Genomic DNA, 16,800 nt, shown 5'->3' on the forward strand with positions numbered 1-16,800 from the left:
TAAGGTGGATATTATGGCACAGACCATAGGATTGTATAGTAAAATAAATACTAGTTTTATTTACAGTCAGTTATATGACGAGAGAGAATTATGAAAGGTTAGACATTATAGAACAGCATTATACTGTACATCTGTTTCGGGACTAAAGAGCTCTGTGTTGCTTTCATTTCTCTGTTTATGTGGGCAGAATAACAATGTTCTTCATAGCCAAATACCAAAAGATGTAGGTGAACTGCGGAATTCAATTGGTCTGTAGTCATAACTGAAGGTGTTGTCTTCAGGTCATGTGAAATGTTTCTATTGATCTCAGTAATTGCTCTGTGTGACAGGGTGTGTAATGTTAACAAAATTGTCTCATGTAAACAATGATAGCATGTGAATGGATGCAAATATTAAATCTCCTGAGTGCATAGGTAATTTACAATGCAATGCTTCACTGCATCTTATCCAGGCATTAATACTGCTCTTATACTGGGTCTTGTGCTCATTTTGTTAAGCTTACACAGCTTGTCACAGCCTGTCCAGCATTTGCATTTAAAAATCCCTGATATTTTAAGGGTTGCAATGTGCACATGTGCCAAAATGACAAGTGGGAGCATCACCCGTTCTGTTGATTAAAACAGATTATTTTCTTGAACTCCTACTATTTGAATTATGGTAACAGAGGTTGAACAGAACAGCTTTGCTCCAGGTCCTTTTATCCCGATTCCACACACTGTTATTTCGGTAACAGCTGATTAGAAATACAGGCAACTGGAAAAGATTAACACTGGTTAGTTAGTAAGTGGATCTCTGACTGTTCCACCCCCCGGCCCCATATCCCCTTCGTTTTCTGTCAAAGGGCTGCTCAGGCCAATTGTAACGTCTCTGTCACTTCCCTGAGCGCGATCCAGCTAACTCAGCACAGACCTGTTAGATGTCAGTTAAACATAAGAGTTTCCTAGTATGTGTTGCTCGGGTCGACATAGGGTTGTGTACTTACTCACTTCTAAATATAATTGTGCATAATAGTTATGGTAATGACAGTGTAAGATATTTATGGCAAAATAAAACGGGGGAAAAAAAAGTTCCTAAAGAAAAGGAATTTTTATTCCTCCTGTGTTGGGAATTCATCTCCTGGTGATTGGCCATTCATCATCTGGGAACAGCCATTTGTCAGATTCAGTCACACATTCTGGAAGTGAAGCATTGGAGCGGCTTCTATGATTAATTAGCATCTATTAACACAATCGTCTGAAGTGAAATATTGTTTGGGATGTAAATGCCCTGAATTGTTTGGTTTCCCAAGAGGGAAATGAGGAATACTGGCGAGAGGCACAGGGCTGAGGTTTCATGAGCTGAGGGCATGTTTTACAGAATCTCTCCAGCGTCTACTCATTCTGGTGCTAATTGCAAGGTTTTCCTGCCCGGCCTTATCAGGTCAAGATGCTCTTAGACATTGTGGTCCATTCAAGCTATTGTTTTTGAGGTTTTGGACTGTGAGCATAAATACCATCAGTGATCAATTCTGTTCTCTGACAAGGTAAAACGCATAATAACAATAATAAAATTAGAATCCTTGCATTTGATTTTGTGTCTTATCACGTCTTAGAAAAGTCTTAAAGAGCTTCACAGAATATACAGTAAAGTGAATTGATGTATATTTTCTGGGCGGAACACGGCAGCCAATTGTGCACAGCAGTGTGCCACATTTGGAGTGACCAAATTATTATTATTTTTATAACCCTAATGTCTAAAGAGAATTTCTTACTTCACCAGGATGAAATGTCCAATTCAGCTCTACCAATCTCAGACCCCAGTGAAGTTGCCAATTTGTGCTTTATTTTAGTTTGCCTGCATTTAAAACCTAAGTAAGCCTCAACATACTTGGCATTCTCTTCCCCTCTGGTTGGTAGACTACTTTATTTTTGTTTTCAAGATATTGTACGTAAATATTTATGGTTTTGCATGTCTGCTCCATGCAAAATCGCAGCCCCTTTACTCAATGACAACTGAGCTAAAACAATGGAAGCACAGAGTAGTATTCAGCTGAATGAATACAAGACACAAAACTTGATATGCGCTTCCCTTGGGGATTGTTTTGCTACAGATAATTGACATAAGATTTCGTGCTTCCCTTTTTAAGAAAATAAAAATCAAACCTCATAAGAGTATGACATGTTCCTCTGGCCCTGAGGAGCGATGCCATGTGTTTTTAATGTAAAAGTGAATGGTGTTTTGTTCAAAGAACTTTAGTTTTTTAAAAAAATAAACAGCGACAAAGTACAGCCTGCCTGGAGACGAGTCCCAGTTGAGATTGTTGTATCAACGTTTCATGAGGTTCCCAGGATTAATTCCAAGGTCTGAATCTGATGGCTCTGTCACTGAAGGGCTTGTGTCACTCAAGAGTTCCTGGGCTTCAATCCAGAAAGTTGTTTGCAGAACATCTTCCTGATGAATAATATGTAAATCAATCTCAAGTTTACTGAAATTTGTTTTTAATAAATCCCATCTCTGCTCTGTGTAATATAGCTGCTATTGTTCAATGCCTCCATTTAGCCATGCAATAAAATGCCCTATGTGTCACATTTTTCTTGTTTATCCTCAGATAAGGAATGTGCATGGCTATGGAGTCCTGTAGCTTAGTGGTTAGGGCACTCGCCTCACAAGCAAGAGAACTTGGTTCACCTCCCAGGCAGGGCAAAACCTTCGCCGAGTATCCCACAAGCCTCTGTTTGCGATAAGTAGGAACACGCTTTTTGTCGATTGGTGGATTGCTTTTCTGGAGATAATAATCCCTTCCAAAAAAATCAATTTTTCTTTACATAATGATTTGGTCACTTAATCCACGTTTGTGGGACACTGCTGTGTGCAACTGGCTGTTGCATTTCACCCGCAAAATATACAATCAATTCACTTTACAGTATATTCTGTGAAGCGCTTTGAGATGTGATAAGGCGCTATATCAAATGCAAGGATTATTATTAGTGTTTGTATGTGACTATCATTGATGGGATGCCTACATTAAAGGCTAGGCTCTACAGTCTCTAATTATCCCACCAGGTTAATCCCAGCGCATTGCCCTTCCTGGTTAAGGGCAATGCTCTCATAACTGGTGCTTGCAAATAAGTATAAAAGAGCGCCAAAAGGATTTTAACACGTATCCCTGCTAGTTACAGGAGACCGGTGTGAGTGTCACTCCTGCAGCAAGCAGGGGTGTGACTCAGTGGTATGATTTGCCCCCAGCGGGACAGCTGCCCTGTAAACCATCCTGTTGCCTTGCAGCTGGTGGCCAAATAGATGGTTCTATCAGTCATTGGTATCAATGGGACCACTTGCTACAAGTCTCTTCAATTGGTCAGTTGAAGGAAGCTGCAGAGCCAGGCAGAACGGCTGAGGCAAAGAATATAAGTGAGACAGACGTATTCGATATATGAAAGGGATTCAACTGCACTATGGCTGTAAATTAGTCTCGAAACAGTAATCCTGTGCTACTTGTGGCTGCAATAAAAAGTGTGATGCACTAAATATTTTCAATAAAGGAAACTGCACACCTGGTGAAATTCCATCCATGTTGATTTTTCCCATCCTCCCCCAGTCTGTAGGTGCTGAAATGAACACAGGTTCCCATTGCTACATCCGTAGACCAAGTTTTGAACCTGAGAAAGTCCGGGTTTGTGTGGCAGGAAATGCCTGATTCCATTGTTGAGAGCTCTGACCTGCCAGTTACCTTGAGTTGTAAGATGTTCCAGGAATCTACTCTTACTGTAGATCGACAGGTGATAAGGAAGTAGTGGTCTGCAAGCCACATGTACAGCTATGTGGTGATGTTGTTTTAAGGCCCCTTGCATGTTACAAGACTTTAATCTTCTCAGGCTGTCTTATCTGATAAAAGTCTGTTTTAATTTACTGACTGGACACGTTTGCAGTTCTGTACAAATTCTTTTTTCCCCTTCTGTTAAATTGTGATGTTCATATCGGATAAGTGATCAGACCAAAATCACAAACCCCTTTGCTCACAGAGTTCAGTAGATTGACCTTATTACAAGCAATCTGTAGCAAGACCCCATTCCAACATGGTCTAATTTTGTACTTTTTTTAAAAACTTGTTCACCAGGGAATCTCAAGAGAAAAAATATGAGAGCCAATTGTAGGAGGAAGAAGGAAAAAATCATGGGGAGTCCTTAAGCCTCTCGCTAATACCTCCTACAGCCCTGATCACATAAGTTGGTGTCAGCAGTTGTTTATATTTAGGGCTCCTATTTTACACAGTTTAAAAATTTCCTTTCATTTTTCATTTTCAGTATTTTTTGGGGGAAAATTTCGCGTTTTAAAAAAAATTGGTTTTGTAATTGACTTTCACTTGTTGTGACAAGATTCAGACGTGGATAGTGCTTCCCTCCTTGTCCAAAAGCATCACTAGATGCGCCTGTTTATTGGACACCAATTTAATTTTGTTTGGGAAGGTGGTGTTTTTCAACCAAATATCAGAAGCCCTCTTTATACTTTAAGACGATCCCCTTCTCCATTTCATTTCCAGTCAGGTTCCCACCACATGCTCACCCATCCCCATTCAAACCATTGTTCAGTTCTCCAATCATTGAAACACATTCCCATTATCGAGTCTTCCAATGGACCAAGCCCTTTCCCATTCATTCGATGGTATCGATTTCCAATGAACCAACTCTTTTTTTTCATGCTGTATAGACTTCTACTAGATCAATCTGTTGAGTGGGTTTACTGCTCGAAGCAGTCTCCCAGTCAGCCTTATTGCAATGCCCTGCACGTAGATACAGAAAATCTGCTGCCAAATTTCACCCAGTGACAGCAGGGTATTTTAAAAACTGAATCAGCTGTGCGTATAAACAAGGTTTTGTTCTGTGTTTTGCGGTTTTATTGAGCTTGAATTGGTGAATGAACGATGAAATGAACTGCAGTACAAAGACTTCCAAATTGGCTGTTATTTATCTGCAGTTGGTAAGAGACCCTCATCCCAGGAGAACAGTTCTTGGCAAGTTGGTGTGTTCCTTTCTCCAGATTCAACTCTGTAACACAGTGAACAATTTGGCTTGAATTTGACCAGTCCTTTTTCTTTTCCCCCGTACCTCTGAGTTAAGAGATCTTTCTGAGATCCCAACCTGATTTTAACTCGGCTGATGTGTGTCCACATTCACAGCACAAAAGTTTTTTGATTATTATGCACCTTCTAGGCCCAAATGTTGAGTATCTCAATCGCCAGGGACCCTGTGGAGCCTTGTGATTTTATTCATGCTAAATTCCAGATTCACAATACTTGCGGGGATTTATGTGTGTTGTGATGACGAAACTAACATTAACAGCTTGAACGTGTTACCAAGCTTCATAATTTCCTTCTCCTTGTCTCACACACATTGGGATGCTTTTTGAAGATCTCAGTGATTAGAACAATTGCTATTTTTGTCCATATCTGTCTCCATAAAACATTTGCCAACTCAGCTCAAGTGCTGGGAGTTGCCTATTCTTCTTTCATCTCAGATATGGTACTCAACTACATCCTGGCTGCTGTCAAATCTTCTTTGCCAATCCAACTGTATTGGAGGAGAAAGGAAATTTTAAAGAAGGAAGGACTCTATAGCCTTGATGTAGTACAGGAGAGGAAAGAAGAGATTGTGCAACTGTTTTGATTTTAATATTGTGAAGGGGAAAGACAGTGGGTGAGGAGGGTGGGTGGGGGAATATTGGGGAGAGGAAGAGAATAAGAAAGAAACTGTGGGCAAGTGAGCAAGTATGCGTGAAAAAAAACGACACTGGCAGAAAGTGAGTCATGATGGAAAGAAGACATCAGAAATTGAGTGATGGGAATCTCCACTGTATTACTCAATGCTTAGACTATTTTCTCAGCTTATTATGCTGGATTTATTCACTTGAAATGCACACAGCTCGAGTTTCTGCTGTAGAGCCTGATTTTAATGTTGGTCTATAGTTAGCTTTGATCAAACAAGTAGTGCTTACACCATGCAATTACTCACTGAGGCAGATTTAGGATTGTCAAAGATTCTGCTCACCGAATTTCTGGCACAGATTTATCCTGAGGGAGATGGATCTCCTGGGAATTAACTGGCACTTTTACCAGCCGTTTAATTAAAGGATGTTATGGCTATTGAGTTCTCATCATCCAACATTTTTGCAACTAAAGAAAATTCTGGACAGAATGATGACCAAATTTATTTATCTTAAATAATAATCCTTGCATTTGACACAGTCGGGAGGACAAATTTCATGTCGGGAGGACAAATCGAATGTTTCATGGGATTCATTGTAATATGTAGAGACTCTATATTTTATAGATGAATGCGGCAGCCAATTTGCTCTATTTAATCTGGGTGATAAAAACAAGAAACTGTTTTGTTTTTCAGTACTGAAATCCTCACTGTTAATGAGCACAAACCACACCCAAAAAATGAAAGCAATGGGTTTGCTATTGGTTATAAATGACTTGCAGGCTTTTGGCACACCGTGACTGATATAAGCTGCAGATCTTGTAAGTTTCAGAAAGTTGAAATGTCTTATAACATGCTGGAAGGGATTTGTTTCCCCTAAGAGGAAGGAACGGCATACAGAACATAAGATTGGTTCAGATGAAGAAGAACCTTCAGCCATCTTATCTCATCCCTCCAGAATATCTACCCTATCGTCCTCACGTCACACTATCAAACTGTTTTTCTAAATGATTCCTGTCTTGAAATTGCCCTTACTGAGACTGCATTTTGTTGCTGTGTTTTTGTATCTTTACTGAGTTCTTACCTGGATATTGTTTGAATCAAACCATTTCAATATTGAGTGACCCGATTTCATGAAGGAAAAATTCCACGAGTGCCAATTTTTCTATCCGCAACTCCATATGATTAAAATTTATTGCTGGACATATGTGCTGAATTGTAATGCTCAATATCCAAAAACACATCACTGGCAGAATTTTAATCACGATGAAACTATAGTGGTCAATGTTGGCATGTCAATTCTGGAACTCCAGAAAGATATCGTCTGAATCACTACAATTCCCATATTAAATAAACGCTTATTAGAAGAGAATTGCTAGTGGTTGGGATAGATCCCTTTACTTTATACGTGTCATTTTTACTTTAAAAATACTAAAGATTAGTTCAAATAATTGGACGATTGTCTTTTGTGTGTGTCTGTTTCTGTTTCAACTTTGTGTGCACTCATGTGTGTGTATGTGCCCATGTGCGTTCAGGCCTATGTGTTTTTTTTTCTTCCACTGTGTATGTTTGTGTCTTCCTATGTTTCTGTGCTTGCCTCTCTCTGAGTCAATGTTTGCCTCTATCTCTGCCTGAATCAGCATTTAACTTGCTTCTCTGTCTGTGACTCAGTGCTTCTCTCTGAATATATCTCTGTGTTCTCTGTTGTATATTTGTTTCTCAGTCTATCCCTCTGAGTATCTCCCTCTTTCCCCCCGGCCCCACCTCCAGCTCTCTCTGTCTTACTCTCTCGATCTCCAGTGTACAAAAGGAATGATAAAAATGAGCCAATGTCAGTAACTGGATATTAGAGAAGAGTTCCTTGCAATAAATAGTTCGTCTGGAGCCTGGAGATTTCCATTAATACATTATAATTACAGTGTTGCCTAAATGCTTATTCATGTCTTCTTGAAATAGAGCATTACTGCTTCTCATCTCACACGCAAATAAATGTAAGTTAGACCTCTCAAGAGTAGATAGCCATTGCAGTTTTAAATGTTGTTCAGTCCGGGGACGAGACTTGGCTCATCTCCTACCAATTTTGTGGCTGATGTCCAGTACACTAAGTACGGTGATGCTAGGATATTCTCATATACGGTAGATCACAGTTGTGCTGTCCGTCAAGATATTTACTGGATAGTGTCATGGCCATATCCAGTGTATCTGTCTCACTGCTCACAATCAACAGGGAGATCAAACTGTGAATTAAAGATAAAGGTCAGAAGGCAAGATAATGACGCGCCGACATTGATAGTGGTGCTCAGTTAGTCTCCTGACAGATAACGTAAATTACATGATCAACTGTTGCTTTAATTATTATTGTCCCCATAATTCTGTGGTCAACCTCATCCTTCCCTGTTCTCACAAAATTAGGACAATGTACTCACTGTTCCTTGTGGCAAAGCTGTGCACTGTGGTGGATGGGGTGCTTTTATGCCACTTAGGAAGGTTGAAGAGAATGGAAAAATTAAACATCAATAATCACCGCTTATGTGACAAAAGAGTTTAAAAGCGTATAGATTACAGGAGGAAGAGAAGACTGAAAGATAGGCTTTAATGCATCTTCTTTCCAATGTTATCTCCCATTCTCCTCTCATGCAGTTGTTTAACTCCTTCCCTGATTCCACACGCACAGGCTTGTCAATAGAGGTCTCTAGATATCTGGGAACCCTGGTCTAATTGCTGCCCTGGCTGAAATCCCTTCACTCAGCCTGTTGGTATGAACCTGCATTCTTATGATTTGTATATGGCCTGGTACAGCACTGGGTGCTGCCTCCACCCGTATGACCATCGGGAAATTCCATAGGTGCTGATGAAGAATGAGTTAGAGTTAAAGGTTTGCTGGAAGTGACATATATTTTGCTGCCTTAAAATTTACTGAGAGAACTACTGGTTGAGCTGGATCTCGGCAGCTCCTTAAAAAGATGTTGTTGATCAAGGATTCCAGAAAGAATTAACTTTTCTGTAAATTTACAAGAATATTCCCTGTCCTCTTGTTACTCCACACTGTGCAACTGCTCTTGCCAATTCCAAACAGGTGGAATGCAAGCTGCGACTCCATTAATCCTCTCCTGAAGGAGTGTTGCTATTCTTGCGTTGCTAACTATTCATGCAACTTTGACAGGAATTGGCTGGCCATCCTTCAGCTGGATTGGTATCTCAAGCAAGCAAATAGATGACCCAGGAAGAGTGCTTTTAGTACAGCAGTTTCTGTGTAATGGAACTGATCCTTATTGAACCAGCAACCTTGAATCTAGCTCTAACAGCTTAACTCATTCACATTGCAGACCCAGCCGACTGCAAGTAAATCTGTAGTATTGAGCCTTTTAAAGCAAATCAACCTATTTTCCCCCATTCTATTTGCTTATTGGGTGTCTTGTGATATGTGTGCATAGTATTCTTATCTTTCTAATGGGGTTGGGTTTATAGAGGCCTGGGATGCTCTAGAACGGATTGTGTTTGTGTGAGAGAGGCAAGTTTGAGCAGTCTCAATCCGGTTTCTATTGAGAGTGATTTCAAAGATTAAAGATGACCTTAATTCTTTCTCCATGGCTGACTGTGTTCAACTTGTGACAAAATTGAGTTCCACACATCAGAGGCCAGCATTCCCTTCTAGTTTCAACCAGAAAGACTACGGCTGTATTATGTTTCATATTTAAGATTGTGAAGAATTATGGAACATCCTTAAGTTCAGCCTTAATTCTGGAACTTTTTAAAACATACAGCTTCCAAATGGCTTTTGAGAATTTTCCACAATTCTGCATGATTGTCAATTTTAAGGGAAAATAATCTTAGGATGAGGTAGAATTTCAGGCCTGGAGAAAGTGCTGAGGTTGAATCTTCAAAATGCGCTGGATTAGTTCTTGTATTGGCAGGCTGGTGTAGGCGATACAAAATGTGAACGTAGTGTTCTTCTGAAATGGAGGCTGAGACACTTTATTGGGCAGAACAAGAGGGAGCTTGGCATTGCATTTAACCTTTTTGAGAGGCTTGCTGTTTGGTTCTTCAAAGGGATGTTTTGCCCCAGGTTAGGGAGGAGAATAAACAACCAGTGTTCCTGCTCCTATTATCCACTGATTCCTGTTGGAAAATGCGAGCGTGTGAACAGCTAAAACTTATATATTATATTTATATTGCGCCCTTCATGCAGGAGTGATCTGAAAATGGGGAAGGAGAGGGCAAGGTGAAGGGACTGAGGGACGAGAGATTTTATTAAATGAGGATCTTTCTTTTTTTCCTAACAGAAGCTTTTAAATCCCTGATTCGTACTGCGAAAAATCATACCAACTCCCTGTTTGAGATGGTATACAGAACAATGGCAAAGGAGGCTAAGGAAGCAGTGACGGAGCTTTTCACCGACATATCTCTGTATGTCCTGGACTCGGGAGAGAACATAGAGGATGTTGTTTTGCGATACTTTGATAGCCTCTTTCCACTGGTTTACAATCGACTGATACATCCTGGCCTCACCGAGGTGTCCCAGGAGTACATAGAGTGCCTGCGGATGACCAGGCGAGATATCAATCCTTTTGGGGCTAACCCTATGAAAATGGTGGCTGAGATGTCAAGATCATTGCAAGCAATGAAGACTCTGCTTCAAGCCTTAAACATAGGCAACCAGGTGATCAACATTACTGAGAACGTTGCTTTCAGTCGAGAGTGTACCAGAGCACTGGTGAAGATGGAGTACTGCTCGCACTGTCAAGGCCTGACCCTCATCAAACCGTGTGTTGGGTACTGCCTGAATGTCATGAGGGGCTGTCTGGCAAACGCTGCTGATATCGATCCCCACTGGCGGGAGTACATCTTGACACTGGACGAACTGACCAGCATCATCACGTCATCGCATGGTGTAGAGCAGACATTGCTTGGAGTGGGGACTCTGGTTAATGAAGCTATTTTGCACGCCCAGCTGAATGGACCACAAATATCAACCACAGTGAGTAGTAACCTGATACCACAACGTGTGTGAAAACATTATCCTGAAATGTGATAAAGGGGTTGGGAAAACAGACATCTGTGGTAAAATACAGTCTATTTCTTTTGCCTGAATACTGTCTCTTTCAGTTTCACTCCCAAGCCCCTACCCGCCCAACAAGCCATGCAGATAGATCATCACAGAGTCACAGTGAGCAATGTCCCTAAAATTCAACTTGGAAAACAGAAACTGCCCCTTTAAATTTCAAACGGGTGTTAACAATGAATGGCAGGAGAGGGAAAAAAGTCTCGCTGGTTTTACTAAAGCAACTTTTGAAAAAACAATGTTTAATTGAAAAAATATTAAAGACACAAATACGCAACTGAGATTGAAAACAAAAATGGAAAAAATATGAGTCCAAATATTCAACAGTTTTTTTTGTGGGAAATGTTTTTCCAAAAAATCAGCAAAAATGTGAGAAGCCTCATTCTAGCCCTCTGTGCTGACAGCTACGTGCTGGTATGTAGGGATGACGGTCTTTAAGCTCCATTATAAAAGGGGGCTCAGTACATTTGGCAACTTTCCTGGTTTATTGTTGAGGGTTGATGTTGACTGCTGGTGGGAGCTGTGAATGCTTGACAGAACTGCATGGTTTCCAGGCACCAGATACAAACTACCTCCACTCGTGCGAAAAAGGCCAGAAAACTGTTTTGGCTGAATTAGGATCTGCTTTAACAGCTTGTGGACCTGAGATTGCACGTCAGGGGCAATAGGGAGGTAAGGTTCACAGCCTTTCTACCCTTTGGATTCAAGAATTAATAAAAATGGTAATCCTTGCATTTGATACAGAGCTTCATTGTGCATCTCGCAGTGCTTCACATTTTTCTTCAAAGTGTCATGACTGTGCAGGGAAACAAAGCAGCCAATTTGCACATAGCAATGTCCCACAAACTGCTAGGAAGTGAATGGCCAACTTTTTATCTGGATGACTGTTGGTCAAGACACTGGGAGAATCTCACTACTCTTTTCGAAAAGTGCCTTGGAATCTGAACAGGCAGATGGGACCTTGATTTAACGTCTCATTCAAAGGACGGATCGTCCACAAAAGAGATCTAACTGACTGATACAGTTCAATGATACTCTGATTGTGTCCACACTATTAGAATTGGGAACAGCCTTGATTTGTACAATGTCCAATTTTCAAATAGATTGTAACAAATGGATTGTGCAGACTGTGGTTAGTTTGTATAATTAATATATGCCCAGTAGGAACTTGTCACTTGTTCATTGTGGATATATATGCATGTATGAGGTCACCTACACTCTCAATACTTGACGATCTCCTTCTCACTCCCTGAACCTTTTGCACCTGAGGGTAGGTCTGATGGCTTAGTCCTCATCCATTCTCATGGCTGTTGCTGGGATAAAAGCAAAGGCGACTCAGGTCAGCTTTAATCTACACTGTATGGGGAGTAAATTGAGGTGTTCAAGGGAGAGATAGATGGAGCAGAAATACGTTCAAAAAATTTGGTGTACACTTTAAGGATGATAGGACTTGGGTCTGGATGATCAAGGTGAATGCAGTGGGAGGCTTGAGGATTTTATTTGAGTCCTGAGATTGGGCGGAGGAAAGGGCTCATGGCCACTGTTTAAGTGGCAAATTCTCAGGTTAGCTGGTTTCAGTTTCTGTTGCAGAATGGAGAGCATGATAGTGCAGGAATTGGACTCAACTGCAGCTGTGGATTAATCAAAACTGGACTTCATTGAGTCTCACTCTCTTACATGCTGTTTTCTTACATAAATGTTTTCACCTCATTGCTGCAGAATGTCAGAGATGGTACAGTGTAACTGTGCTGAGATTCTTTTGGTTGCAATAGTAATTGCGACTTTCTGAATAACACAACCAAGTAATTGGGCTTGGGGAATGTATAAATAATATAACCATAAAATGCAACGTGTTTCAGTTTATATTATAGCTGATGATTTCAATTTTATTTTTAGGCTTTACCCGTGAGAAACTGGATGAAATCCATGTTCATTGTGCAGGGGGCATCAAACCTCACCTGATGTCCTTACACACACAATTTCCAGCAGGAGTCACTGCATAATGATCAAGAGTATGAATCCTGGATGCTTTTTCCACCCACCCCAAATCCAGGATGAAAAGGCCAATGGCAACTCTCTTTTACTTGTCCTGGAAGCATGGTTCATTAGAGTCTGTGTCTGTCTCTGTCTATGTGTAGGTCTATGTCTCTGTGTGTCTGTGTCTGTCTCTGCCTGTCTCTTTCTCTGTGTGTGTTTCTATCTGTGTGTGTCTATGTCTGTCTCCATGTGTGTCTCTGTGTGTCTGTTTGTGTATGACCATTATTTCCTCATCTCCAGCGTTAGCCCAGCTGGTACCAGGAAAATGGGCCGAATAGTTTCCTTCTGTCTCATTTAAAAAAACAAGAAGGTTAATATTGTTATATATACAGAAGAGGAACACCAAACGGATTTCTTCTCCCCTCCGCCCCCACCACCACTTCAACTCTATGGAAACTGAAACACAATTAATCTGAGAGTAGATCTACTGTAACCCAATTAATCAGGTATCTCGTAGAGCAGAGAATGAGCCTATGACGTGTAGCTTAGTTTCATATTATGGACAATTCCATTTTAAACTTTTTTTTGCAAATAGCACAGTTAGTATTTTTCATTTCTCCACTGAGCTACTGCCAGGCTGGGGAGAGGGTGTCTTCGTTCTGCTTTAGTGTTTTTTTTAAATCATTTTGTCTTTTTTCATCTAGCATTTCTTATGTTCTTATTGCAAAAGGGCCCCTGATGCCAAATCCTCAATTAAGCGTTAGACCATCCTGGTTCACACTACCCTACCCAGTGCACAGACCTTTCACGGCCTGCTATTAACCCATTCACAGCTGAAGGATATGCTCAGTTTGGCAAACTTCCTGTGTAGTGAAAGGGACCTTTTGTGTGGTTCCTCTCCAGCCTGCGTAGTATAGTGGAGGAGGACTCCGATTCCTGTGGGTCGCTGCCAAAATGAACCCATTCCATTCTTCAGCTGCTGCAGAGGGTAGTGCATCCACAAAGCAGGCAGACAGTCAGAAGCCTTTGTTGATGCGGTACAGTGTTGAGAAACAGACCCTTCCTGAAAGCAGGCAGCACAGGGGGAACACTGAGCCAATAAAGGCTTTATTGTTTTCATGCTGTTGTTTTGCAGTGAGCATTAATTGAGAAAAATCACGCTCGAAAGTCTCTTTTTTGCCTTTTTATTCATGAATGAACGAGAATGTTGCTGGGACATTCGAGAGACACCTTGGTCTTCTTCAGGAACTGGGATTATCACATTTCCCCTTATGCCTGAATTTAACAAAATTCATCACCAGATATTCTTTTTCACCCCAAAACACATAGTTACTCTTCTTTACATTATATCCTGTGACGTCCTCATGACATGAAAGGCACTGTACCAAATGTAAGGATTATTATTATTCCAACTATTCCAAGAGTTTGATTTTCCCCCCATTTACGCTTCGCATACAAAATATACAGTTGATTCACTTTACAGTGTATTCTGCGAAGCTCCTTGAGACGTCTCAACAACATGATAAGGCTTTGTATCAAATGCAAGGAATATTATTATTTTTAAGTCCTGCTCTTTACAATCGCCTTTCCCTCCGTCTTGCTGAAGTTGATGCTTCTGTAATCAGGCGCTGATTAAATCATGTATGAACCTGGATATTGCTGACAGGCTATATATCCGTGTTGAGAGAGGACAGCCGAAACTTTCCCTGAGGTCTGTGTGCCGTTTTGATAATCGACCGAAGAGAGAATCGTGTGTTTCCTGCTGCAAGGCTAGGACGGGCCAAGGATTGGGGTAGGGGGAATTGAAGGTAGTTGAATGGCCTCTAAATTAAAAAGCAATGTCTAGTGATTGCTAGACCCAGGCAGTCTTAAAGATAACTTAATGCTCTTCTATCCAAAGACTGAGTCTGAGCAACTCAACAACAGGGTAGTTATGTAGAGAGGCCAACTCTCACTCTAGCAAGGCTATCCATAGCTGTGTGAATCAGCACTTCAGAACGTGTATGGCACTATCCCGGGAAGTGTGAATACTGGCTGGAATTGTATCTTCATTCACTCAGAACTCCCAGCTGAATCTCTGCTGTCCCTCAGACACTGAGCGACAGTCAGCTGAACTCACAACTGTAAAAGCAAAAGCAGGGAGGAAGGATTACATCTTTGGGGGCTATATCTTTGTGTGTGTGTGGGTAGGTGGGTGGGGGGGCATAAATGGGGGGTATCAAACTCTTGGAATAATTTGAAAAATAATAAGAACAATCCTTACATTTGGTACAGTGCCTTTCATGTCTTAAGGACATCACAGGCTATACTAGAATAACTTATGTGTTTTGTGGGTGGAATGAATTTTGAATTTTGGTAAAAAAGGAATTCAGGACCTTTTACCTTTTTCAGACAAACACAAACTGTTTCTCGACGACATACTTATTACTTGCAGTGTCAAATGTATGCCAAGGCTCTGGATTCTATCCTCAGTAACACTCTTCTATTATTATTCTATTATACCTGCCAAAGAGTGAAAGGAGACCTGGAATGACTTATCGCCATGAAGTATGAGCCATAAATTGAATGGCAAATTTTAGTTGAGAGAATGTTGCCCAGGACACCAGGAGAATCTCCCTTCTCTTTTCGAATGGTGCCATGGGATCTTTAATGTCCACCTGACTATCGCAGATGGGACTCTGGTTCAGTGTCTTATCTGAAAGACAGCAACTTCACAAAACCTTCAGATTATTCATTCATCCCTTTCTCACCATTATTGAGCTCCTATGTCCCTTTACTATCTCAAACACTAGCGCGCTTTCTCTCTTTTTGATCTGTATAAACATATATCATCACTGCACTTGCAACCTTGCTGTGCCTAGGTCTTCAACCAATGGAAAGGATGCAATTGTTTTTATGTGGCTGTCTGACACAATCAGCAGCATTGCATTCATATTACTCTGAGCTAATTCCTGATCTTTGCAATCGATCAGGTAGCTTGAATAGAAAACTGTCCTTGTGCATTTCCCTCTTAGTGTGTGGAAGGGACTAGGCTATTTACCCAGTTTAGGATATTGCTGCCTCTGTTGCTTATTTTCTCCAAATCCCAGGGTTCCCTTGTAGTTCTTCAGTGTTTTTTTCCATCTTTTATTTTGTTACTGCAAATCCCTGCCTTTTGTAAGCTATTTTCTTGAACATGTGTACCTGATATTGTAAAGGTTATCACTTCAGTAAAGCGCCCTCTTCCTGTTATGTAACATCATCCTGCTTGATATTGAAATGCCTCCTGTGTGTGGCAAAACTACCTGGCACAAGTTGGCAGCAGGAAAATAAATGGCAGCATTCGAAGATGCAAAGTTTTTGTGGCACATCTCAAAAAGGGAAAGGTTGATGCTTGTTTGTTATTTTATTGAGCAAACTGGGTGGAGGGTCAAAGATACAACAAGGCTAAACAGAGAGTGTGTGAGGTGGATCAAGTTATCTGATGCCAAAAGCTTGGGAGGAAACAGGTAGAAAGGGAATGTTGGTCATCGTGGATTGGATATATTGTTCCCATCTAGGGAATATGAACAAAGATTAATGAGCAAAGACTGCATGTGTTATGCAAGAGAAAAAAATCACAAGCTTTGTTAAGAGTTTGGAACATGCTTGTGGTTTATTGCTGTGGTTAAATAACCCATGAACACGTTCTAAAATTTTGGGCACATTCCAAGCCTTCTGCTGTTCTAGCTGTCAGTCCCACCAGTCAGATACGGGGGTTTAACAGTTCAGTTACCTGGAATTCAATAGTATGTGGTATTACCGTGAAATTGTACTCAAAAGACCATGAGAATGGAGAACGTGTTAACTAGATGTAACAGTGGTGCTGGAGGTTAGGAGGGTCTGCTTGACATTGATACCAAGATAAAAATTCAGTGAAACGATTGCTGTTTTTAGCACTCAGCACAAAATAGACCCCTATTTTCAGGAGTAGAGTTGAAAGAGCTTTACGACAAGTACCTGACCTGGGAGTGCTTGATGGCGGGAGGGGCGGGGGGGTGGCAGTGTGGAGGAAACTTTACTCCATGTTAAACACAAGCTACACCACAGCCAAGAGTGCTTGAT

General features: G+C 40.9%; 1 protein-coding gene across 3 annotated transcripts in view; it reads left to right on the plus strand.

Annotated features, from left to right (window-relative positions):
• The window catches only part of LOC103188800 (glypican-5-like), a 176,148-nt gene that overhangs the window by 54,292 nt on the left and 105,056 nt on the right, over positions 1-16,800 (plus strand). For all 3 annotated transcript variants that reach the window (XM_007909017.2, XM_042339023.1, XM_042339024.1), the window contains one exon: positions 9,962-10,656. In XM_007909017.2, the coding sequence (XP_007907208.2) occupies positions 9,962-10,656 (695 nt within the window). The remainder of the gene's footprint in view (positions 1-9,961; positions 10,657-16,800) is intronic.

The sequence above is a fragment of the Callorhinchus milii genome, unplaced genomic scaffold, assembly GCF_018977255.1.
Source record: "Callorhinchus milii isolate IMCB2004 unplaced genomic scaffold, IMCB_Cmil_1.0 Scaffold11, whole genome shotgun sequence".
Taxonomy (NCBI): Eukaryota; Metazoa; Chordata; class Chondrichthyes; order Chimaeriformes; family Callorhinchidae; genus Callorhinchus; species Callorhinchus milii.